This window comes from Etheostoma spectabile, chromosome 3 (genome assembly GCF_008692095.1).
Source record: "Etheostoma spectabile isolate EspeVRDwgs_2016 chromosome 3, UIUC_Espe_1.0, whole genome shotgun sequence".
Lineage (NCBI taxonomy): Eukaryota > Metazoa > Chordata > Actinopteri > Perciformes > Percidae > Etheostoma > Etheostoma spectabile.
Window position 1 is genome coordinate 22,724,382 of NC_045735.1, and position 26,310 is coordinate 22,750,691.

General features: G+C 42.3%; 1 protein-coding gene across 4 annotated transcripts; it reads right to left on the reverse strand.

Moving 5' to 3' along the window:
* Window positions 1-3,224: 3,224 nt before the first annotated feature.
* LOC116684475 (solute carrier family 13 member 5) lies at window positions 3,225-17,882 on the reverse strand. Of its 4 annotated transcripts, none has more exons than XM_032510101.1 (12): window positions 17,692-17,882; window positions 10,062-10,190; window positions 9,841-9,977; window positions 9,362-9,531; window positions 9,052-9,232; window positions 8,835-8,957; window positions 8,479-8,691; window positions 8,256-8,362; window positions 8,017-8,138; window positions 7,388-7,549; window positions 6,151-6,288; window positions 3,225-4,839 (listed from the first exon to the last, which is right to left on the reverse strand). In XM_032510101.1, exons 1-12 carry the CDS (start codon window positions 17,788-17,790, stop codon window positions 4,714-4,716), a joined length of 1,707 nt encoding a protein of 568 aa, XP_032365992.1. In that variant the 5' UTR covers window positions 17,791-17,882; the 3' UTR covers window positions 3,225-4,713. The 4 variants fall into 4 exon arrangements, with proteins under 4 accessions (XP_032365992.1, XP_032365990.1, XP_032365988.1 ...); XM_032510099.1 differs by having other exon boundaries at window positions 9,362-9,582; XM_032510097.1 differs by having other exon boundaries at window positions 9,368-9,582; window positions 9,841-10,190.
* Window positions 17,883-26,310: the final 8,428 nt, after the last annotated feature.

The following is a 26,310-nucleotide window of genomic DNA, read 5'->3' on the forward strand; positions in this document are numbered from 1 at the left end:
AGAACACAGCCACGTTTGATCACTTGCCACAGATCAGGAGGCACAATCCCTGTAGTCCTGAGACGTTGTCGTTAGTACTGCACTTTACCACCAGATAGAGCCATTATGCAACTAAGATCATCTGTATATCAGTGCATTTCAAGGTCTTTATATTTGCATTCCCATTACAACGTAAATAACATAAATTCCAAATAAATAAATACATTAAATTAATTTTTATTTGATTAATTCATTGTTTTTATTTAATGAATTTTAAAGGATTAGTTTGTGTAATTATTCATTAAAAATGCCATAGCCTAAAAATCTTTTTTAAAGTTAAATTTTTGAATGCGGGACAAGTATTTCATGATTTGTATACCTTTTGTTACAATTTTAACAATGAGTCATTATTAGACCCATCTAAAAAAAGGTCCATTAAATAGCCTACGTGATTACCTGAAATTTTACTCTGTTAAAAATACTTTTGTAATCTTTTTGTAAAGTAAATTTCTTAAATTAAATACAAATTCTATAATAATTCTATATAATTCAAGCTAATTTAGGTGAGATTAACTGTCAAGTAGAATTAGTCACTGTCAAATAAATACATGTAAATGTTATTTTGAATCTTTAATTTTTTTAAGGTTTTTAGAACAATGTAAGATAAGTACAAGTCCAAATCTTTATCCACAAGCTTACTCAGGTAATATTAATTTACGGAAACAAAGTATGTTGAAAGAGGTGTAATCCCAATAACAAATTATGTAACTTTACCAAGAAGTCATGTGGTGGCTGGTTATCAATTCTGGCCACCAGGGCATGAACACAATCATAAAGACCTGCAATAGACTTTTAGAGGAAAAACAGCTTAGTTTTTTTACATCAGACAATCAAGTTGTATCCTGTAGGTCTGAAGCAAAGACATCACATCAAGACACTTTAGAATGGAGGCGCAAGGTCAACAAAATGTTTGTTTTGACATGAAAGAGGAAAAATAGAGAGGAAATTGTGAATCAGCTGACTGTAAATCTCAAGTTGAGGTATAGTTGAGCAGGCAGTTTCATCAAAACAATCTATAGAGAACTTCAGAGAGATGGACAAAATAGTAGGTTTGCACTGCTTTAGTCTCTTATTACACCACACAAATGCCATTTTTGGGAGTAAAGCGGTGAAAAGAACACATGAACTGTGGTCAAATAATCCAATGAGTCATTCTTCACCTTGTTTTGGAGCGTATGTGTGGTAATTGCAAAACAAGTCTTGTGTGAGAATGAGAATGTTCTCTAAGGTGAAGGGTTCCGGGTGCATTTCCTGGCAAGAATCAGTAAACCAGTAAACATGAAGCAACTTTGTAAGATTATATACTGAGAGCAGTCCTCCTGATGACAGTGCCACCAATCTACAGGTGTCCTGAATGATCTAATAAGCATGAAAAATATTTGATATGCATGGCGAGATTATGCAAATGGGTCCAAAAAATGAGCCAGGCCCTTTTAAGACAAAACTCATAGTATTCCTTCCTATGCTGGAGTATGATATGGCTCCTTGTTTGTGCCGTTTTATAGCAATTTGACTAAATAAATTAATTCAGTAATACACACCATGTAAGCACAATATCAACAGAAATGATGAGGATTCTAAAACTACTTTTTCAATAGATCATTGCAAAGGCGCTATTAGTTTAGTACTTTGGCCTAAAGAGTTCCAAGAAAGACCCTGTGTATTCTTCTGAATCTTTAAGCTCTTAGCCTGGCTCTTGTCGACAGCTAAATTGGATACATTGCTAACTGAAACCATCTATACACACAAGTCTTTATGTGCCAGGAAGAATCGATTTTATCAAACAGGCTGCATATTGTCCTCATGTGTAACTGATACAGAAAAAGGGGGAAGGCCAATGTTGTTTTAAAAAGTTTTCCCATCCACAAAATACTCTCAAATGCAACAAGTGGACGAGTCACAAAACATGCTTTTTGACCTCTTGTGTGACTGGAAAATTATCTTGAATCCCAAACAACAGTATGGCAGTAATCTATTAATCTTTCAACTTGCTTACTCTGCAACAAGTAGGCCTAGCAAGTTAATATGAATGTGTTTTTGGGGTTACCCAAGGTCTTGTGTGTGCATGAAACCTCAGCAAAAAGAACAACTTGCCCGTTCAGTTTCTCTACTAAAGCCGGACATGTACAGTATTTATAGCCAATAATGGAGGCTATGATACATGAGGATGTGTTTCAATTGGATGATGAGTGGGTGGCTGAGAGGTAGCAAAGGGAGAGAAATGCACTTTAATTATATAGGCTTTTTCCCCCAGTGGGAGCCAAGATCATAGTGATCTGAAATGCTTCACCCAACTGCTTATTAGTAACTTTCAAACCGTCTAACCGTCTTTTAATTGTCCAACAGAACTGAGGTCAAGCGTTGTTAGGATCCTTTCATTTATTTTTTCCTGCACCATTTGCTGAAGTGTAACATGTTTTCCTCTGTCACACGATACCACAAACACGGTTTGGTGCTGCCAAATATGTTGTCTTGCTGTAAAACATTGTTCTCATCATGGTGATAGGGTTGTAATAAAGTGCTCTGAGATCTTTAAATGGAGACATGTGAAATGTCTTCTTTGAGCTCATAATGTTCGTCATGAACATTATGAGCAAGACAATGCTGGAAAATATGACTGCCTTGACCCTTGACTCACGCAGCGTCTGGACAACAGGACAGTGACACAGAGCTCCTGCTTACATACATTAGGTGTGGCCTTTCAGTCCAAGATTACTGTGGCTTTGCACACTGCGTTTAGAGGATTTTATCAGCTTTATGCATGAGACAAGAAGTCAGTAAGCAAGTGGCAGAGAAACACGTGTGCACTTTAAAACACAGATAATTGTCATGTAAAGTTGAGAAAGAGCCGACTGGTGATGAAAGTGGGATTATTTTGTTTTGGTTGGCACTACGGGATAACAATGCGCTTCTTATAACTAAGACTCTGCGTTATTTCCACCTGCTTTATTAAAGCCTCTTACTTGTTTAAAAACTATTAGTGAACACTGTTAGGAGCTTCCTGTGAAATTAGTAGCTTACATTTAAAATCAAGTGTTTTGGTAGAATTGAAAAATATTGTGTGACCTTGATCATTAAATTACACTGTGTATGGAAAACAAATTAGTCAGTACGTTTTACTTATCCAGTATTATTAAACCACTGTATGTAAAAGCAATGTAACAAGAAAAAAACGTCAAAACTCATTATATTGAAACTCATGTCATTTATTTTAATAGTTTGTCACAGACCAATGGCATATTGTATACTTCAGCCCATTGGCCACTTAGGCAGAGAAAACACTTCATTCATCATTTCCAGTACAAAAGTCTTGAAATTGAAGAGAAAGAAAATTGATGCATCACTTCGTAAAAAACACTTTATTGCAATTAAGACAGAATTCATTATTGCAGTGACACATTTCACAATGCCAGCGCATGCTGCATCGATCAAAATATTGAAAATGTGTTTACAGTACAATAGGTCAGTGTGTTTGTACAAGGCACATAAACTGTATGTTTTGTTGTGTTGTAGTTATGACACAATTCAAAGTTCATCTGATGCTGGAACCATGACAAACCACCATAAATCCTGAGGTCAAAGTACATGTTTACTTATTGTCAAGTCTCTGCTATACTGTACATACTAGCCCATTATCTATAAATGCTAAAATAGAAAACTTAACCAACAGCACTTGTTAAATATTATCTATTTGGAGAGATGTGCTTGCAAAACATTCACTGCTTGATAGCAGTAGTGGAAGACTTTTTTAACTTAGTAAACTTGTACTAGTAGAAGTAGCATCCCCACTGTGTAAAAATAGTTTTGCATTAGATATGTTACTTAGGAAAGGTACAGATTTTGACCCGAAATGTATCAAAAGTAAACATTAGGCAGCTGGATTGCCCTTGTCAGTGTGATAGTAAATGTAATGTTATTGGATTCATTTTAATGTGGTATCTGGTGAAGATGGGACTCATTTGTATGTACTTTAATCTATTTCATATTATTGTAATATTGAAAGGTACTAGGTGGGCTAACTAAAGCAAGATACATTTAAAAGTAAAAAGGGACAATATTTCCTCTCTCTCCGAAATGTAATAAAGTAAAAGCAGAAGCGGCAGAAAAGGTAAATCCTTAAATAAAGTACCTCAATATTGTACTTAAGTGCAGTACTAGCGTAAATGTGCAAAGTTACGGATCATTGCTATTTAGATGTGGCTACATGTGACTCTGTGAGATATTTCTGATAACTTTCACCTTATAAATAGCCCTTCCTTTGATTTCTTGCGATAAAAAGAGAATTGACCAGTGTTTCTAGAATTGGCTGCTTAGATAGGATCATAAAATCTCTCTATGTGAAAATACAAATACTGACAGTAGGATTTATGTGATGTGTGTGAGCGTAAGGGGTGTTTCTTTAAAGTGTTGTTTCATTTTGATAAAACGTAAATGAAAATTAGGTTTTAATTGCATTCTTCAACCACTCTTCTTTCATTCCCAATCATATTCACCACCATTTTCTTTCACAAGCAAGACTCAGGTGTCAAGGAAACAAGCCTTGAGGGCGTCGTATTCTAACAGCAACCGGACGCATGCAGTCCACTGTGTGGTCATGTGCTGTCGATCTGACCAGAGGTCTTTGTCTGGCACCTGTTGATAGGGAGGGCATCATCTTCTATGGCAGAACCAGGCTCACACCCCAGTGACATTGGCCCAAGCGGGGAAGGTGTCCAGGTCAAACATGGCCTTGCCCCAGCTGTTGATGGCCAGTGTAATACAAAGGATGCCAATGATGTTCATGACTATTCCTGTCCTGGCCTGATGGAGAAGAGTACATAGTGATATTAAAGCAATACTTGGATATTTTGGGAAATATGCTTGTTTGCTTTCTTGCTGAGAATTAGATGACAAGATTGATACCAGCTCTCATGCCTTTCCGTTAATATTTAAGCTACAGCCAGGTTAGCGTAGCTTAGCATAAAGACTCGAAACGGGAAAACAGCTTGCTTTGTGTAAAGGTGACAGAATCCACCTACCAGCACCTCTAAACCTCACTAACACGCTATATCTCGTCAATTATCCGTATCATAAATCAGGGGCTTATGTGCACAATTAATGTTAATTCTTTAAAGAGGAAATAGCAACAAGCGCAAAAAAGTTTTACATTACTTAATGTGTTAACTGTTTCCAGTGATGGGAATGATGGAGTTATAAATAACGGCGTTACTAACGGCATTACTTTTTTTCAGTACCGAGTAATCTAATTGATCTTAAGACCGCCGTTACTAATACTGCCAACAAATGTGGCGTGTTACTATAATTGAAGCTGTTTTTTCATCAGACCAACTGACAGGCAAAGTGGCATTTGAGCATTTAAAAATGTACTTGAAAGCAATGCAATAGTTACTCACTGAAGTAACAAGTTACTTTTATAATTTGTATTTTAGTTACTTTTTGGAAGAAGTAACTAGTTATGTAACTAATTACCTTTTAAAAGTAACTTGCCCAACACTGACTATTTCTTATTCTCACAAGTGACATAAGTTAACCTAACCCACTGCATCTTCATATTTACCATAAAGACATGAAGTTGTTTGGACAGAAAGCAAAGCGATTGCAAGAAGTCCAAAGAGCCTTGATTAGACATCACTAACCGAAGACGTGTCCTTGCGAGTTGAAATTATTTCAGCTTGAACAAGAAATTTTCTTATCCTTGGGCTTGTGAATCTGCTTTACGGACACGGGAGCCCAGATGGAAATAACCAAAAAAGTAGAGCCCCTGGTGAGTTCATTGATCAGTCAGAGCATGAGCTGCGACACAAACACACAGGTACACTCTAATCCACAGTTGGTGCCTCTTTTGTAAGCATTATTGTTAACGTAACATAGACAGCCAGTACATTGGCTGTTTGGGGCACAGCAACATCATATTCTCACATCTTGAGAAGTTATCGATCATCTCAGCTGACTCTTGACAAGAAAGCAAATAAGCAGATTTCCCAACTGCAAGTGACTATGAACACAGAAGCTCAGGTATCCTTACAGTGTAACAATGGCCCTTAAGTGACAATTTTGCAATTTCAACATGTAATTTACTAAACAAACACAACCAACCGCTGCCATACTCACCATGTCAGCAACCTTGAGGTATCCATAAGAGAAGACTATAGCGTTTGGAGGCGTGGCAACAGGCAGCATGAAGGCAAAAGAGGCACTCAGAGTACATGGTACCATGACGTACAGTGGATTGATTCCAATGGACTGAGACTGCAATAATCACACAGAAACAGTCAGAGACAGGAATGAACAGAGCCTTCATCACAGAATCCACCAATCCTCCATCTGCAACCGTAATCACTGACTCATAAATCAGAGTGAAAAGTGCAATTCTGTGCAGAGTGAGAACTCTCATTAGGTGGGTGTAATTAAGATGTAATTCCTGCAAGAGCTGGGCTGAGTCATGATATCTGAAATGAAATGCACTGTACATATGCAGCGATAATGGCAGAGTACTGAGATGCAGAAAACTTTACTCTGTAGAATTTGCGTCTGAATTACATATGCTGCAGCACAGTAGCTTACAAGTGCACAGTAATTTCTGGTTCTCAAAATAAACAAGGCGTAAAAAAAAACATGGTTTATAGTTAGTCTTCTTTAAACTATAGGCTGCACATCAGGTCACCACAATGACAGTGTTTTGTCTTGTCTGATAGTTTGTGTTTAAATCAAAAAGGAAAGATTCTCCTGACAGGATGACATCAAGTGACATACCACAAGCCATTGTGGTTTCATCCCTCACTTTCAGCTGCATGTGACTTTTCAGATGCTCTTTTCTTTCTCTCTTTTCTTCCTATCTCTATTTTTACACGAGTGTTGGACACCCCTGTGCACCCACTTGGCTTCACGCTCAATAAATACATACTATCTTAATAAATACCATTTGGCACAGTCTTTTGCAACCCAGCCTTTGCGTTCTCTAGAGTTCTCGACTAGCAGGCACAGTTATGCCATTCTTCAGCAGCAGCGGGGTGGGCAGCATTACAAGGCGCTGGGCTGAATTGGTATGTTTGGCAGGTTATAAATGGTAGGAGGGGCCCGGGGAAGGGGACCAAACACATTCAGCCTGAATGACCAACTCGATGGGTAACCAAACAGGGGAAGACAGGCCGGCTCCCACTGGGAGTAGTTTCGATGCTGGACTCCAATTGGGGAAAATCAGTTCAAAAGAAATTACACTATGTAGCACTTCACCTTACTGAACCACAGCTACCGAACATAATGATCTGCCTCCTGCAGTCTGAGATCCTGCCTCTGCTTCTGCTTTGTTCACACATCATACTTTCTCCGTCTCCCTCCAGGAACTTACCATTGAGGCTAAGACAGGTAGGAAAAGCGTCGCTGTGGCCACATTACTGGTACACTCTGTGAAGGTAGCAATCAGCAGACATAAGATGATAGCAATTGCCCAGGGAGGGATGGTTTGCAGGGGTGTCATTTGATCTCCCATCCACTTTGAGAGTCCTGATTCCTAAAGAGAGATAGATATAACACAAACATATACAGGGTTAGAGTCTTTTCTGGAAATTAAAATATAATTTATCTATACAGCTGAGACAATGTTTGCCTATTTACTGTGAGTATATATCATCCTATACATCATTCTCTGAAATCTTACTCAGTTGTATTTGCAGGTGTATTTGCAGCATAAATGCAAATTAAATACAACAAAAGCAACACATTGAGGGGAGCGTTTGATCTAGCAACAATAAAAAATGCTCTACAGAGAGGTAATTAAAGAATGTAAATACATTGAATGAAAAAAAATCTTGACATTAAATAGTAAAAAAAAAGGTTTAATTTCATGAACTTTAAACACAGCCAACAATGAAGCCACCACCACACACACCCCTCCTGAGATATTATTAGTCTTGCCATATTGTGTGTAAGCTTTTGGTCCGAGTTCCCATTAACATTTTAACTGTCACTGCCACTTACTTCACTGCCCTTGGCCAGAGCAAAACCTCCGCCAAGAAGAAGCACAATGCCCCATGGTAACTTCTTTTGGGCAACTTTCCAGGTGAGCAGAGGTGAAGTTGGGCCAGCAATCTGATGGGGTGCTACACATCCAATATATTCAATGTAAGTAAGCATCATTGCACAGTCTCAAGCTCTCAAAACTTGGATATAACTGTATGACATGTAATTCATATTCATCTAGAATTCTGCCAGCTCACCTGTGTCAAAACTTTGAGTCCTCCAGGAGCAGAATCGAGGGGGCTTAGAGGGCAGAACAAAGAGAAGGACGGCTATGAAGATTGCCACTGTGGCATCTGTTACATACCTGAGAAGTGGAGTGATGAGAAAATAAACAAACTTAGATAGAGCAACTAATTCATACTCCTAAATTAGATTAATGTACAGTATGTGTGAAGATTAAGTGTATAATTTTATACAAACTCTGCTTCAGAGTTGAAGATATCTGTTGCCCATCCTCCAACAAAGCCTGGGTCTCTTGTGAACCACATCACCACCAGCAGAATGAAGAGACCTAGGACACTTATCTCTCCAAAGGACATGGACCCCAGCTGGCGATGCTCCTCACAGATCACATTATAGGCAGCAATCTCCTTCTCTGTCTTCACATCACCACAGCCCCACGTCTTCTTAAAGCTAGAGGGGTCAAACAAGGTTGGGGGAAAAAAAAACCTTTGTGTCACTTTTACACTTAATCACCCTCCTGATGCGGTAACATTTCTTAATGTGGATTCAAGTCTCTGTCCCTGTAATTAAGCTTTATCCATCACCAAACTCACTTGAATCCAATGAAGACAAACTGCAGCCAAAGCCAGGCCACTGTGAGCATGAGGATCATGTTAGGGAAGGCAAAGCCGAACCAGGAGGCAAAGTTAATAACATCTCCGTTTTGAGGAAAGAGTCTAAGGGGAAACAACAAAAGACAATGTAACATTGCATTGAACAAGATTGAAAGTAATAAAGAATGACTAAAGAAAGCTTTGAGAAAACACTCACTGGTTCATCTGGCCCTTGAGCACCAGATTGGGACCGGTTCCTGTCAGCGTGGCGGTGCCTCCGATGCTGGCAGCGTAACAAACACACAGGGTCATCCCTTTACACATTCTCCGCTTTTCTGCTGCATCTTTATGCTTGGCAGCCTCCACTGTGGCATCCAAGAAAGTCACCACCAGTGGGCCTTTAAACAAAGAGCAAGGAATGACAAGAGCTACTAGCAACATAGTTTTTATTGGCAGAAAAAAAGTCTATGCTGTACATTTTTTTGGCTACCTTTTTAACATTGTTTTTGAAAATGACCGTGGCTTACCTTGTCCTTCACTCTTTTTCTCTGTCGTTGGAAGTTGTTTGCTGTCATGCTCTGATGTCTGGAGCTGCTCCTCTGAGCTGAGGATCTGAGGTATCTCTCCTTCACTGTCGTTGAGTTGCTGCAGCACTGCTTGGACAATAGGCACCATCATGGCTGTGGTAGCCGTGTTACTGATCCACATGGACAAGAAGGCTGTCACACCCATGAAACCCAACATCAAACTGCCAGGTAAATTTAAAAAAAACATTACAAATTTTAGTGGAATTGGATTGGATTGGGGAACCAAAATGTTTTTACAACAATCATCAACAAAGAGAGAGAGAAAGATTTTATGATGGCAATAAACAACGTGACATAGTTTCCTTATCTATATCAGGTTGTTCTTAATCAAAATAGCTATGCTTTGGAAATGTAGGTTTTAAAAATTAGAAGCAAAACAGAGAATCTGCTGTGGGGGCGTGTGCATCTGAGCCACTCACAGCGCTGGACGCACACCAACAAAGAGCAGCACCCTCAAGGCGATGCGCTTGTGCAGATTCCAGTGCTCCACAGCAACTGCAACCAGCAGCCCCCCCACAAACAACAGGTTTGTGTCCTTTAGGTACTGCATACACACCTGGGTCAAACAGAGTAAGATGTGTGAACAGACATTCATCCTTGCCGAGCAAATTCTACCCACTGCTGCAGTTATTTTACTTACATCTTTGGATTTCATGATGCCAAACGCGGGGAAAAGGAGGGTTGGAAGCAGAGCTGTTACAGCCAGTGGTAGCACCTCTGTGCACCAGTAAACCGCCATCAAGGCTATCACATAGGCACATTCTGCCTCCTGCATAAAAACATGTAAAAAAGTTAAAATCATACAGCAAATGCACACACACACACACACACACACACACACACACACACACACACACACACACACACACTCTGTAACTGGGATCAGTGAGTATTACATAATTGGACATTATGATGTTTCAAAGGGTAAAGATAAGTGGGTGTGCTTATTGTTCTATTGTTTTTTGGTCACCGGTGTGTACATTTGCCTACATTGTACTTCTTAGATCAATACCAGTTATTGCAGCCAAATATTCCTAACTTCTTCTATCAGTTTGAGACCTCATAATCTGTCACCCTCCTCTGCTCTTTGCCCTTGTTCATGACAATCTGACGTCTATGTTTATCATAACATGCTTGCAATCTTTATGCATGCCTCCATGTCACATTTAGCGGCAACGCAGACTGAACCCTTTGATTTCGTGTTCCCACGCTGGACATGACCCTTCATGTTAACAAAAAGGAGTTAAAATAACGAGTGTTGTAAAATGGTGCTGCTTCTCCTTTAAGAGAACCGTGTGTGTGGGAGAGAGAGAGAGAGAGAGTGAGAGTGAGAGGAAGCGGAGTTGAGCTGTGACCGGAGCAGAGTTAGCTAGTGAATTAAGTTGTGAACACGGTGTTGAAATAAAACTACAAACTAAAGCCACGCTCATCATTTTTGCACACAAGAAACGGGATTTTAACCCCGGCGTTGTTTACCTTATAACGTCGGCCCTGGAGGACAAGCCTCCCCTGGTTTTCCGACCACGGTCGGAAAAGAGACAATCAGGAAAGGTTAACACTGGCGACCACGAAGGGACCAAGAGAGAAAGAACAACAAGTGCAGCGGTGGTGAGCATGCAGTGGCAATAACCGGTGAGATAAACCGGAGGAATTAGCATAATAGTGCCTGTTTCCCCTCCACTGAAATATAAAGTATCCAAGATGGCAGCCTCCAGTCAGCGCCTCGCGGCTGAAAGTAAACACAACATGTTCGGAAAAGTGACCAGCCACTCCAACCCTTTCATGTCACTGACTGCCGTGGATGAAATGGGAATAAAACCCCAATATATGACCAAAAGACGAAAATGGAAGACAAAACAACCCATTCTTTCTGGGGGAAGAAACTGATACATTGACACAGAGTGCAATTGACACATGCTATATCCCCATACAGCCATTGATGTTACTGGACAATAATCCATTCAAAGATGATGTGTTAAGAGACTGTGGAACAGTCGTGTGCTGCAAAGACCTATGCTCACACGTGCATAATGCTGAAGTTTGTAGGCAGCTGGCAGTGCCATTAGCAGCCACTGTAGCAATGCCCAGTGCAAACCCCTTTGGCTCTGCTCACTCAGGGAGTTTCATTCATAGCACTCCAGTCTCCTGTCATCCCCCACGCCCTGCAGTCCCACAGTGTCACACCCCTGGCTGTAATTCACTCAAAGACGTTCACTATGGCCATACATTGCAGCGAAATGAAAATCCAGAGATACATACAAAGCCACCCCTCCCCATGTATGGACAGAGTAAATCACATGTTTGCTGGCCCCACTCTACACGTCAGCCTTCGTCTGAGAGTGAAGACGACTACGATTACAGGGAAAGAGTCCCCACTCTGCGTCCTGGCCAGTATGATGGCACCACACCATGGAAGGAGTTCCTACACCGGTTTGAGAGCTGTGCCAGGGCTAATAACTGGACTGAAAGACTATGGCTGTCCAGTTAAAGTTCTGCCTGGTGGGTGCGGCAGGGGCAATTGTCCACAGGAATCCACGGTCAGATCAGTGGACTACAGCCGCCTGGTGGAGGAAGTCAACACTGCTTATGGCCCCTCTTCAGAGCATGCTTCTGCAGTGGCTATTGAGCTGAGACAGCGCGTTCGCAAGGCAGGTGAAGCCCTCCATGAGTTACGAGATGACATATACGGCAAAGTATCAGTGGCTTACAGTGACAGGACCGAAAAAGAGCAGGATGCCATCGGTGTTGAAATTTTCACTCAAGCAATAGGAGATGCAGGGATTGTGCAGAAATTGTTAGAGAAACGGCCCCACACTCTAGCCCAAGCTTATGACATTGCTCGTCGCTATGAGACCACCAGGCGAGCAGCATCACATGTCACCAGCCTGATGCAGTCAGGGCCACACAGCGTGCTGGAACAGAGACCGCGCACTGCTGTGGTCAGGGAAGGAGCTGAACGAGGAGAGACAGGTGCTGTAGTGACTAACAACAACACACGGCGTGACTTTCAACGCACACCAGCTCCCCGTAAAAACTATAAGGACATTAAGTGGGAAGAAATTCGCTGTCACAACTGTTCAGGCATTGGTCACATGAAGAGGAATTGCCCTTCACCAAGGAAAACCACCAGAGGGCAACCTCCAACAGCCTTCCATGAGAGCCCAGAATCTACAGTGCTTCATGTTAAAGCTCATAGTCAGGAAATGAGCATTCATCTGACAATTCAGGAACTGGAGATCTGTGCTGTTCTGGACAGTGGGGCGCGGAGAAGTGTTTTGCCCCTGCATCATTATAACGCCGTCCACTCAAATGCTCGACCTCCACTCCAACCATCAACTGTAAAGACGCTGCTAGGGGTTGGGCCTGGTGACGTCCCTGTCATTGGGGAGGCGTACATTCCCATACAGATCAACAACCGACAGGTGAGCGTGCATTTCCTGGTGGCTGACATTGCTGGTGAAGAGGCCCTCCTTGGCCATCCATTCCTTGTTCAGGCCCAAGCACGACTTGATTTTGGAAATAGCCGCATCGTACTGTTTGGGGAGGAGGTGCCATATTTTCACGCCACGAGCAGAATAAGGACGCACGCGGTGAGAGTGGCCCGGACTGTGGTGGTTGAGGCTGGATTGGAGTATGTGGTAAGGGGTAACACCCATATAAAAGAACACCTCAAAGGGGAAGTGATGCTAAGCCCCACCAAAGGCTTTGTAGAGAAACATAAAGTGCTAGTTGCCCGTGTCCTGGTGGAGGCTCAACCTTTTAAGAGCGTGCCTCTCCGCATCTTCAATCCTGGAAGTACAGCTGTAACTATAAAACGGGGAGTTATTGCAGGTTTTCTTCAACCTGCAGAAGTCCTGCAGCCGGCCGATATCACAGCTGAGGCCAGGCAGTCAGAGCACCCTACTGTTCCCCAGCACCTGCAAGAACTCTACAACCAGAGTGCGGCAGAGCTTGACCAAGAGGGGCAGCTCCAGCTAGCCCAGCTGCTGTGCACCTACAGCAGTGTGTTCTCAACCGGACCCAGCGATCTTGGCCGCACAAACCTGGTGCAGCACGACATCATGACACGGCCAGGGGTGGCTGTCAAGCAGCCACCACGTCGGATGGCATGGGAAAAGCAACAGGATGCTGACCAACAGGTGGAACAAAGCCTGGAAGCTGGATGGGCCCGTCGTAGCCACAGCAGCTGGGCATCGCCCATAGTGATGGTACGTAAAAAGGATGGAACGTACCGCCTCTGTATAGACTACAGAACACTTAACGACTGCACAATCAAGGACGCTTATCCGCTGCCCCGCATCCAGGACACACTCGACACCCTCTCCACTGCAAAATGGTTCAGTACACTGGACCTTGCCTCAGGATATTGGCAAGTTGAGCTGACCCCCCGTGCCCGCCGAGCAGCCGCTTTCTGCACCAGAAATGGACTGTTTGAATGGAATGTCATGCCGTTTGGATTATGTAACGCTCCAGCTACATTCCAACGGCTGATGGACCGCGTGTTGGCTGGCCTGCAGTGGGAGACGTGCCTTGTGTACTTGGACGACATAATTGTACTGGGTCGGGATGTGTCGGAGATGCTTCAGCGCCTTGACCAGGTTTTTGAAAGGCTGCAGCGAGCCAACCTGAAGTTGAAGCCGGCAAAATGCTGCCTCTTCCGCCGCGAAGTGGCCTATCTGGGTCATATAGTTTCAGAACAAGGAGTGTTCACGGACCCCACCAAAGTACAAAAGGTTCATGAGTGGCCTACACCCACATCAGTACAGGAGGTCCGTCAGTTCATCGGCCTGGCATCATACTACCGACGATTCGTGAAGGATTTTGCCACTGTGGCTGAGCCCCTTCATGCCCTGACCAGGAAATATGCTCGTTTCCAGTGGACAGCAGAATGTCAAGAGGCATTCAACAGACTCAAGCACCTGCTAACCACCGCCCCAGTTCTGGGCTACCCTTTAGACCAGGGAAACATGATACTGGACACTGACGCAAGTGACGTTGGCATTGGTGCTGTCCTGTCCCAAGCTCAGCAGGGCAGTGAGCGGGTGCTGGCATATGGGAGCCGCAAGCTGTCCAAAACTGAACAGAACTACTGTACCACAAGGCGTGAACTGTTAGCCGTGGTGGAGTTCACATCACATTTTCGACAGTACCTCCTGGGGCGTCCTTTTACGGTGCGGACGGACCATAGCAGTCTCCGTTGGCTGACAAAAATGAAGGAGCCTGAAGGGCAGCTTGCCAGATGGTTGGAGAGATTGGGTGAATACGACTTTGAGATCATCCATCGCCCAGGCCGTTTGCACATCAACGCTGACAGCCTCTCCAGGAAGCCTTGCCGCCAGTCCTGCCCGTGTAAGCTGCCTGGTCCATCCCCTTATCCAAAAACCGTCTGCCACCAAGCTGTGCAATGTGGGTTGGACTCTGCCGTCAGCCAAGCACAACAGAGTCCAGTGGGGGTAGAGAGGCCATTAGTCCCAACACTGGTGAGTCCAGTGGGGGTAAATCTCAAACCCCAAGAGAAGATAAATGTGGCTAAGACCAGTGAGGCTGCATTTTTCTGTGGTTGGTCTTCAGAGGAGCTACAGCAGGCACAGGAAGCTGACCCAGACATTGCACCTATCAGGGCTTGGATAGAGGCAGGTGGAGAGCGGCCCCCATGGATTGCAGTCTCGCCATGCAGTCCAGCCACAAAGACCTATTGGAGCCAGTGGAGGCGGCTTTACATCAGAAATGGTGTCCTTGTCAGGCGGTTCTATTGTCTAGATGACACCCAGTTTTATCCACAAACTGTCCTACCACGTGCCTTCCATCATGATGTCATGAGGCAGATGCATGATGGCCCAATCGGCGGGCATTTTGGCGTTGAGCGTACTGTGGCACGGCTTCAGACTCGATTCTACTGGTACCGGATGAGGGAGGATGTCACTCTTTGGTGTCGGACCTGCACCAGCTGTGCGTCCAAAGCCAGACCCCGCAAGACACCACAGGCCCCTATGGGAACCGTCAGGGTGGGAGCCCCTATGGAGCGGGTCGCTTTGGATATTATGGGGCCACTGAATGAGACAGAGCGTCACAATAGCTATGTGCTTGTAGTACAGGATTACTTCACCAAGTGGGTAGAGGCGTTCCCCCTACCCAATGATAAGGCTGAAACTGTTGCTGAAGTGCTTGCCTCGGAGTGGGTGTGTCGTTATGGAGCCCCGCAGACATTGCACAGCGACCAAGGTCGAAATTTTGAGTCCCAAGTATTCCAGAAAATGTGCACACAGTTCGGCATTGAAAAGACACGTACTACACCATTTCGACCACAGTCTGATGGCCAGGTGGAACGGTTTAATTCCACCTTGCAAAAGATCCTAGCCACAACAGCCGAACGCTGTCACTGGGACTGGGATCTTATGATTCCTTATGCAGTCATGGCTTACAGAGCCACGAGGCACAGTGCTACTGGTCTCACCCCCAATTACATGATGTTTGGCCGGAAGTCAGTGAACCGGTGGACCTGGTAACCGGCCTTCCTCCTGACTCCGACACGGCCCCTACGGCCCCCGAGTATGTTCAGCACCTACGTGAACGGTTGGAGCTGGCACATCAGATCGCCAGGGATGCGCTTGGGGAGTCTGTGGAACGTGCAAAGAGACAGTATGACAAGAACTGTTGCCGCACGCAATATCAGGTCGGCGATCCTGTGTGGTTCCTCATTAAAGGTACACGGAAAGTAAGAAACAAAGTCCGGAAGTTCCTCCCATCGTATGAGGGGCCATTCTTTGTCTTAGGGCAACTGGATGACCTAGTCTATCGCATTCAAAAAGGGCCAAAGACCAAAGCGAAAGTGGTTCATCATGACCAGTTGAAACCTTATCGCAGCCGTGATCCCCTGGACAATTCTTGGGCCAAAGAGTTTGCTCAAGGCTGGACACCGGTGGAGGTGTCACCCCCAGCCCTGGACACAGATACTGCAGACCCGGACCTCGTTGGACTGTTTTCCGGAATGAACGTAGAGGAGACTTCCTTTGGCATCCTGGATCAATCAGGGGACACACCGACTACGGGGGCCTCACTGCCCTCCACCCATCGTGCCGTTGAGGACCCTCAGGATAGTGGGGGTGGGACAGTGGAACCATCTCAACCTAGTCGTCGTTCTCAAAGGTCGAGCCGTCAACGAAGACCCCCAGCCAGGTTTGGGGAGTGGGTGTTTCACTAAGCTCATTGGACTCATGGACAATTCAGAGTATGCCAGTCAGTTGTCAGTAAAAAAAAAAAGAGAAACAAAGTTAATGTTAAAGGTTAATGGATGGTTGGTAATGTGTTCGTATAAAAAAAGGGGTTATTGGTTCCATCCGGTTATTATATTTTCAATTTAAATGCTCCGGTTGCCTATAGTATTTAGGTTTTTCTTGTGACCTGTTAATATGAGTGCCTGCTCAAAGTGCCTTCCACAACATGTTTACCCAGTGTGAAAGATCACCTTTTTCTATTGAGAAACGCAACCAGTGATTATTGCACAGTAGTGATGGACTGATTAGGCCTACACCACCCTTTTGGTTGGACTTTTGCAAATAAGGGCTGTATACCTATAAAAGATGTGTTATTTTGCTGGAATGGAATTAAGTTGTACAATCCATCCAGAGTGGGGGTAGTGTTGTAAAATGGTGCTGCTTCTCCTTTAAGAGAACCGTGTGTGTGGGGAGAGAGAGAGAGAGAGAGTGAGAGTGAGAGGAAGCGGAGTTGAGCTGTGACCGGAGCAGAGTTAGCTAGTGAATTAAGTTGTGAACACGGTGTTTGAAATAAAACTACAAACTAAAGCCACGCTCATCATTTTTGCACACAAGAAACGGGATTTTAACCCCGGCGTTGTTTACCTTATAACGTCGGCCCTGGAGGACAAGCCTCCCCTGGTTTTCCGACCACGGTCGGAAAAGAGACAATCAGGAAAGGTTAACACGAGGCTTTAGAGCGCTGCAGCCTCAGGCAACACTAGACATGCGGTTTGCTCAAAGTGCGCTGTCCACTTGCGAGCCTCATCAACAGGTGCAAGCGAGAGTGAGTGCAAATCAGAATCATTCATTGAAACGGCATTTTTACGCAACAGAAGCAGCTGAACGTAGGCAGTTCATAAGCCTAATGTATTAAAACTGCATGCGCAAGAAGTGACATGTTTCTCTAATTAGGCTAACTTTTAAAAAATATTTAAAGTGTAGACTTAAGGCTGTTTTGCGGCAGTTTTTCTCATCTTCTAATTAATCTTAATTTAATTCAAATCAGTGACTTACCGATGTCCCGATCACTAAAGGCAGTGGAAGAAGAAGAAATGGAGCTGAGAAGAGGATAAGCTCATTCTTAACGGAGCGAAGATATTTGAAGAATGTCATTGTGGAGGAAAACGGAGAAAAGGAGGCTTTCGCACTATGGATCGCGCTATTGAGGCGCAGAGGAGAGGAGGAGGGGGGAATCCCACAGCACATAAAGGAGGGGAGAGAGAGAGAGAGAGAGAGAGAGAGAGATATGTGCTCGGATGCTCACACCCAAAACAAAAGAGCTGACAGATTTTTCTCAGAATCAACACAAATAATCACAAACGTGTATTGATACTTGCTGAACTTCTGCACTGAGTAAACTTTAAGAAACTTGAGGTTCTTGCATATTGACAGGTGCTTTGATCTTCAGCCAATACTTCATAAACTTGGTTCCAACTTATTTAATGTAGTGAAGAGGATTCTGTCAGTCGTGACTGTTAAGAGCTTCTCCAAGGCAAAAGTGAGTAGGCCTAGTTTATTCATGTTTGAAGGAAGATAATTTGAATACTTTTAGCTTTAGCACTGGTCTGTGATGCACTGTGATGTGAAGTAACATGTCATTTGAAGAAAGAAAGAACAAGATTTACATTGCAGATTATCATGGCTCACACAGTATTTTCCAGAAGCACTAATTCAATAGAGTTCAACATAAAGGTGACTCATATAGCTCCACAGGGGTGGTTATTTGAATTACTACTGCTCCACCCTATTATTTTTGTTGACAAATGGGCCAGTAAGTTGAAGTTATCTTCATCATAGGTACTGCTGTACTATCAGACAAATATGAATAAATGGCAGCCAGGGCCCTAACCTGTGAATACTGAGGTCATAAGTCCAGCTTCCATCAGTGAGACCCCACACACCTGAAACATATTTTCATAGCCATCAAAAAAGCTTGGAACGGTGGTTTAAAACATATTTCAGTACTTTATGGTAATGTCAGAAGTTCTACCAAGGACTCTGTAACATTTTGTGCGAAAACAATGCCTTGGTTAAATTGTTTCAAGCCATTCTAGCATGGTGTAGAAAGCCTGCAGGAAGACTCAGCTTGATATGTGCCAGTTCTCATTAATATTCAACAAGCTAAGTTGCTTGACTCTGATTGGCTAACAGCTAGCCAATGAGAGCCTGGCTATCAGTATCCTTTACCCAGCGCAACTGGTTGAGCTCATGAATAGTAATGAGCTCAGGCAACATGAGATCAGACTGACCAGCTTTTGTAATCGGCCTGATTTCTCTTCTTATTTCTTTTCAGTGGCTAGAGCTGACAGAGGAGGTAGCAGTTCATTTTCACATTCACATATCAACATGACACACACACATATCAAACAATGCAAGTGAAAACAGTATTGTGTGGCAGGGCACCTTTAAATGCTGTTTCATACACTGCAAGGATATAAGTGTGGTGTAAACAATTCCTTTGAAATAAAGATAGTTGATCTAATAAATATCAATCGGTTGCTGTCAAGCATGCACTGCAAGGTGGATATTGATAAAACAATTCTCCATTATGTAACTTTCATGCCCTTAGAAATTATGAACAGGGAACACATTTTCCAATTTCATCCACACCGTTTCAGCCCCATAGACCTTTGCCTCCCCTTGGAAGGAGGCCATTTGTACCCTGTGATCCCCCCCCCGGATGGCGGGCCTGCCTTAGTGGACATTTCTGTAGAGTTAAGCGAATTTGAATTGTGACAAGGTGATAAGCTAATAATGTCATCCCTTTAAGCAGCATGTTGTTGCCTCAGAACCAAGAGCACGCTCCTTGAAAATGTGCTGCAACCAAGTAGCTGACATTTCAAAATGCCTGTATTTTGTACGCTAAATTAATTACACATTCTTCTGTTTTTCTGCTGACCTGAAAACGTCTGCCCATTTACCCTTAACCAAAAAGAAACACATCTTTTCAGCTTTTCAAATGCCTGTCTCCCAGAATACATAAACTATCACTGTGAGTGTGTTAGTTTAAGTCAGATTTTAGAATAGGTCACTAACTAAAAGGGAAATTGGGAGAACTATGTTGGGCATGTCTACAAATAGCCAGCACTTCCTCTAGAGGAGGTCAATCTATTAGATTGACTTTATTTGTGTGTATCAATCAATGATTTGTTTGCCATTGTTTCCATGAATGCCCAGCCAAATGACTTAAACTGTTGAACAAACCATGTCCTGAGTATTTTGTGTTTTGTGTGTTTTTGGTAACAACCAATGTAATTCCCCCTCATGCTACAGGAAAGTCTGGCTTCCTCAAATGTATGACAGTAAATTCAATATAAATACATTTCTTCATATTCAGTCTTCATATTTTGTGGTTTTCTGTAGTCACAAAATGTAACCATGTGTTTTTCTTGTTTGGTTTTCATTTCATGGCAAACTTAACATTTTGCTCTTTGGTTTAAATAACTGTATTCATAGCCAGTGGATGAGATTATTTTTGGTACCAAACTGCAAAACGGTATAGTAAGTATAGTAGTATAGAAAAATGTTTGTTTGAAAAAAAATTTAATTTATATGAGGAGAGGAAGAAAGGAGTGTAATGAGGGATAACATCAAGTGCTTTACAAATGGCTACATGATGGCACTCTCCAAATTAGAAAATCCTTCCTTTGGCACAATTTTCCACCAAATTTGACTGGTATCTATTTTTGTAGACATCAAACTAACAACAAACCTACAGAAAATACAACTTTGTTGGCAGAAGAAACTACGTTTATCTCTCTGGATTAAGGCAATGTACTTGTGAAAATATAACTGTATGTATTTAAATTCAATTTTCCATGAAGATATCTGTAGTTTTAATTTATACACTGTACATGATTGAGATTTTTTCAGTTGTAAAGGTCATCAAAGGTTTTTCTCAGTCAATAGAGACCTATGTTTCTCTTCTTGTGCTTTTATAAGATGACAGTAACAACTATTTTGAGTGATTTGACAGCATACAAAAGTACAAATAGTATTTATTGGAGTGATACTCTAGCTTAAATACAATTCAATGTATGTTATATTGTGTCTGCCCTATTTTTATGTACTCTTAATTCACGCTATTTGCAGTGAATGCTTTAAACCAAAACCAACACTGTGCATTGGGCCATAACAGTAATTTGCCTGGCAGTACTATAAAACTACTAAGAGCAGAACTAAGAGAAGACATAAAAAATGCTGAGCCAAGGAATGCCATGTTTTTGGCTGTAACAGTAATTATGCTGCATTGGCGGTATGCTGAGATGAGAAACGCTTTGAATTTTGTCCCTGTAATTGTGAGTCTATAACCCAGTGTGGGATTTCAACATTCATAGCTATAGACTCATTTTTTTTTTTTTACCAATGGTTAAATACACAAAGAATACAATAAAGGAATTTTAAAATTACAAGTACAGAAAAATAAAAAAATAAAATAAAATAGAGAAAATGATTAAAGTAATGACAATGTAAAATAGTGTTTTAAAAGACAATAAAAACAAAGCTAGTTACAGATTAAAAATTAGTTATGTAACCACTACAAATCTAAACAGAAACCTTGAGGCCAAATTTAAATTGTATATATATTTTTTTTAAAACACAAGTACAAACTACACCAAAAACACACAAAGTTAAACTTAAACGTAGAGAGGAGACATTTGTCCAGTTTTTTTGTCCATGATTTCCATTTACAAACACATTTAATATGTCCCTCGATAACCTCACATGCTGTCTTGTCCATATAATCCTGCAGTTTATTAATGTCATGTCCAGATCATACTGCAGTTCATTAATGTCATGCCCAGATTGTACTGCAGTGTTTCAGCATGCTAGACGTGTTTTCTGAGGTTTCTGTTCCCTCATGGAGTGGCAGAGACTTTGATCTTTGTTTAGCAGTGACTATCAAATAAAACCTACTGCATTTTTTAATCTCATAGTTTTATGGTTTAACCAAGTACATTCCACTACTGTACTTCAGTCCAAATGTCTAACGTTTTCTTTTCATGCCACTTCCTACTTCTACTTCTCTACATTTCAGGGAGAAATATTTTACTTTTTACTCCACTACATTCATCTGACAGCTTTAGCCACTAGTTACTTTACACATTAAAATTTCTGCACACAAAACACATGTAGTTTTTTAAAGTGCCCAATTATGGGGAAATAAATCACTTTTTCTGGGATTTGGAGTATTATTTTGTGTCTCTGCTGCTTCCACACCTGTCATGCCGCTAACAATGTGTCTACTATTTTCAGGGCTGCCAACTTTTCCCAAAACCTTGGAGTGAGATTTGGGGGGGCCAACCCATATTTTGCCGCGTACAAAGTCAAAGTCAAAGTCAGCTTTATTGTCAATTTCTTCACATGTCAAAAACATACAAAGAAATCGAAATTGCGTTTCCCTCTATCCCACGGTGACAAGACATTTTAACCAATTTGGTCCACAGACAAACATAACATTCAAGTAAACAGTATAAAAAACAATTTCTTTGGGTCTTTATCCTTCAGGGTTTAAATTGCGATTTCTTATATGTCTGGGGGGATGGGGCTCTCCCTAGGGGGGTCTGGGGGTATGCCCCCCCAGGAAAAAAAATTGAAAAATAAACCATTAAATGGCACTTTCTGGAGAGTTTTTTTGCAAAAAAAATGGAGAAATCAAGTCTTACATGATATGTGCAAAGCTGTAGGGTTAAGAGCCTTTGCATTGTTGTAGTATCAACAGGTTTTAGAGCATTTAGCATTTACATTATTAACTTTTCATGATATAAGAACTGACCCACACAATGTGCCAAACATGATGAACCACATGAAGAGACAGTAGCATATGTCAGCAACAGCTGAGAAGATTTGGGTCTGTGGTGAACAGGTCCAGGGGTCCCTGGTGAATGGACCAGGGACCCAAAGTTAAATTAATGTTGAGGGATCAACTAAGACCACTGAAATTCTAAAGAATGAGAACCACTGATTACATAAATTCTAATCCTTTAACCTTTGTGCCAAGGTTCAGTAATGTCTGGCCCTCGTCCTCTGGGCCCCCCTTACTATATTTACTTTTTGGGAAAATAAAGACTATTTGTTCATTTTATAAAACATCAAATTAATTATTTACAGTTACATTTAGAGATGCACCGAGGTTAGAGAAGCACCATAGTGGCCCAACGTTGCAGTATAGTATATATAGTATAGTATATATAGTTTTTATATATAGTATAGTATAGCTCCGATGTGTTTCATCAGATTTTTGCTCATGTTTACAACTTTGTGCACATTCAAAATATAACTCCTCCCATCTCTGTTGTCCGAGATTTGGAGAGTTGTTATACAGTCTGCTGTGCATGTCATTGAACCGCTGATATGGTGGATCTCACTCAGACCGTCGCACAGACACAGAGGCTCATTTGGGTCCACCAGCCGCGCTGCTCACCTCTATTGTTACAGAGAGTGGACACGAAGCGACGGACGGGTCTGTGATCCTCAGAGCTCAGACCTGAAGCCGGGGAAACGCACCTGGGATGGCTCGTGAAAAAAAATGTTCTCAGTATGCGACAATTCGAAACTTCCCCAGACAGGGAGCGCTCTTGAACCCCCCACAGTCTCTGAAAGCACAACTAGTCGATCACGAGCGGCTCAACAGCTAGATCTATAGATAAACTCATCTTTCAGAAATTAGACCAACCGGGTCGACACTTCAGCGTGAGAAATCGGGGGTGTGGCGTGTGCGCGTGTGAAACCAGTCAAATGCGTGTGTCTCACGGCCAATGCGTGAGAGTTGGCAACCCTGTATTTTGTTTAAGCAGTTTAGAGTGGTTTGTTTATCTTTGTAACCATAGCAACACAGTACCAGTGCATGTTGGGAAACAGGAAGTAAAATTGCCATGCGGTAATCAGCTACAGTAATGCGTGAGTTCTACTAGTTGTCTCTTCCTAAGTGGATCGTTTTTCCTTCTCCCCTTTTCCTTTTGTTTGGTGAACAGCGTCATCTAGTGGTGACATAACGGGAAAGGAGGTTACCAATCTACAGCCTTTAAAAATGGGACTACTTTACAAGAGAACAGAAAGATTTCAATGATTCACCATCACATTTTGATTATGATTTGTGAAGCAGTTGAACCCCCCAAAAAAAGAAAGTACACAAGTAAATGTTGCACTGCACGCTTGTGTTTCCAGGCCAGGATAACCAGTTGTTTTAGACCTACTGTTTCAGGATCACTGTGCCGCCTGGTATAATTTATGACAAATCCTTGCACATTGATAGCGCAGAGGTGTAGCAGAAGGCTACAGTGCACGATGTAGTTATGTTTTTAAGCCTAAATCAAGGTAACTTGTTGTTTTGGAGTACTCAGCTAAACAGTAATTCATGGCAACTGTCAGTATACAATACGTCCTGCGCACGGGCAAGATGATAATCATGTTTTACGAGGATTCACGACAATGCACGATCTGTTCCCAAGGGGGTAAGCCTCTTCTCTATAAGCGTAGCTCCCATGGCGCAATTTTAATGCTACGAAGCACTCACCCACCGTTGGCATTCCATTGGAGTTAAAGTCCCAGGCAATTAAAGGGAAGGCAATCCCTCAAGACATAGGCCTACACCACAACTGATCTAGTTAACGGTGATTTAGTTTAGAGCATTCACAATTAAAGCATTTCAAACATGTCACTCTTTTTTTCATCACATGTGTTTGCATCCTTGAACAAAGACACATGTGCACATAAGTGTTGTATTGTAATACCAAACAAAGCAGCAAAATCATTACTTAAACATTTGTCTATCACAGAAAGTCAATTATTCTAAACTGGCCCCAAAATACGAGGCTGGTTGGGCTGTCTGAGGAGCAGAGGCGGGCGGAGTGCCACAACAACCCTGGGATAGGGAACCACGGGGGTGACTATAGACAGGGTTGTTGCGAGGTACTACTGGGAGAGCATAAAGGCAGATATGGGAGATTGGGTACTTTTTGGGTAACACAATGACTGTCAGGCAATGAATTGCATTAGTGGTTGTGTTTGACTTCAGTTACTTTTTTGGTCTAAATAATAAATGTATCCATCAGGTCAAAAGCTGTCACAGAGGCCAGAAGAATGACCCCATAAAGACTGTATCCTGCCTTTCACCCTATTACATATAGCAAACAAATGTATAAGGTGATGTGGTAATATTACATATCTCCACAGGTGAAAGAGCCGTGGAAGGTGGTCGGTTTGGATCTCATTGGGCCACTGAAAAAACCCTCAAAGACCATCAGTACGTCCTCCTGGTGACTGACGGTTGGGTCAAGAGGTGACCAAGTGGGTCATTACTGAACCTTTGAAGCTTGCCTCCAGCACTGAGGTGGCTGAGACACTCGTGCCAAAGCTATACACATTTGGTATGGTCTAGAAAATAATCACGGTCAGGGGCCGTGCGTTTGTTAACGAGGTATATGTCCCGAGTACCCTCTCCCTTCACCCCCTTCACACAGGTCATATGACATCATCACAATTCACGTTGTTTTAAGCGGTCATTGGGGATTTCTGAGACCAATAAATATTGAAAATAAATTGACTTATGTACAGCTTAATGCACACATATTTGCGGCCCTGAACATCAAACATGCCATTACAAGTGCATACCAACCCAGTCAAATGGCCAAATACGTGTGCCATTATGACATTCCTCAAAACTGTAAAGTCAACTTTAGCCAATGTACACTTAAGTGCATGTAGTAATTCCTTTGTATTTTGAAGGATGAGAGAACTAGTCAAAATGTGAAGAGGACTCTCACAAAATATGTCAATCAGCACCAGGATGACTGGGACCTGCAGGCCACAGTTTAACACTGCAAAACATTATTATTATTCAAAATGATTAGATAACATTTATCACATACATGTTTTAAGAGTTGTATTGTGTGGTACAATGCAATCTAACAAAACCCTTTGTTTCAAATTAGATATCCACCAAGTACAGTCCATACTTTTTAATGTATAATAAGCACCCCCGACTACCACAAGCATTAAATGCCTGTGAGACAGATGCCGCCTTTGATTTGACAGACCCAGAGGAAGAGCTGGAGCTAAAACTATGTGGAGTCAAGGCCCTCAATGAAAAGGTTTGTTCAGAAATGTTTGTATGGCATCCTCAATGTGAATAAGAATGTTCACATACTAATTTATCTTTAAGGTAATGAACAACATTGAAAAGGCACAGGTGAGCGGGGACCCCCTAATTATATATATTGTATAAAATTGTGTTATATCAAACTGGTCCTATAGTGCCATGTGTGCATTGATGACTGAAAGACATCTTCTGCCTCCATTTATCTGTTTACTACAGTGTGTTGAATTCATGTTAATGTGTATTTAAAGACATTTCAATTAGTGGAAAAAATTGCATGGGGGGGGGGGGGTATAAAAAAAAGTCTAATCAACCAAAACCTTCGTGACCCCCATGCAGTACCTCCGCGGACCCCCTAAGGGTCGCGGACCCCCTGTTGAAGACCCCTGCTCTAGTCTAAAAAGTTTCGCGGCTGAGGCCTACTTTCAGTCACTAGGTGTTGTTATAATTCTACTTGGTGGCCTAGCAATTGAAATATAAACATGAGGTCAAAGGTCCATTGAGGTCCAAGAAGGCAGAGGATATTGAACTGGTGG

What these genes read in the sequence shown, in the direction of transcription:
- LOC116684475 (XM_032510096.1), bottom strand. Translation starts at nt 17,790, where the DNA reads ATGACATTCTTCAAATATCTTCGCTCCGTTAAGAATGAGCTTATCCTC. An exon ending in GTTGGTGTGCGTCCAGCGCT is followed by an intron (nt 9,583 to 9,840) that starts GTGAGTGGCTCA and finishes TTTACCTGGCAG; the next exon opens with TTTGATGTTGGGTTTCATGG. An exon ending in TACCTGTCTTAGCCTCAATG is followed by an intron (nt 6,289 to 7,387) that starts GTAAGTTCCTGG and finishes TGATTATTGCAG; the next exon opens with TCTCAGTCCATTGGAATCAA.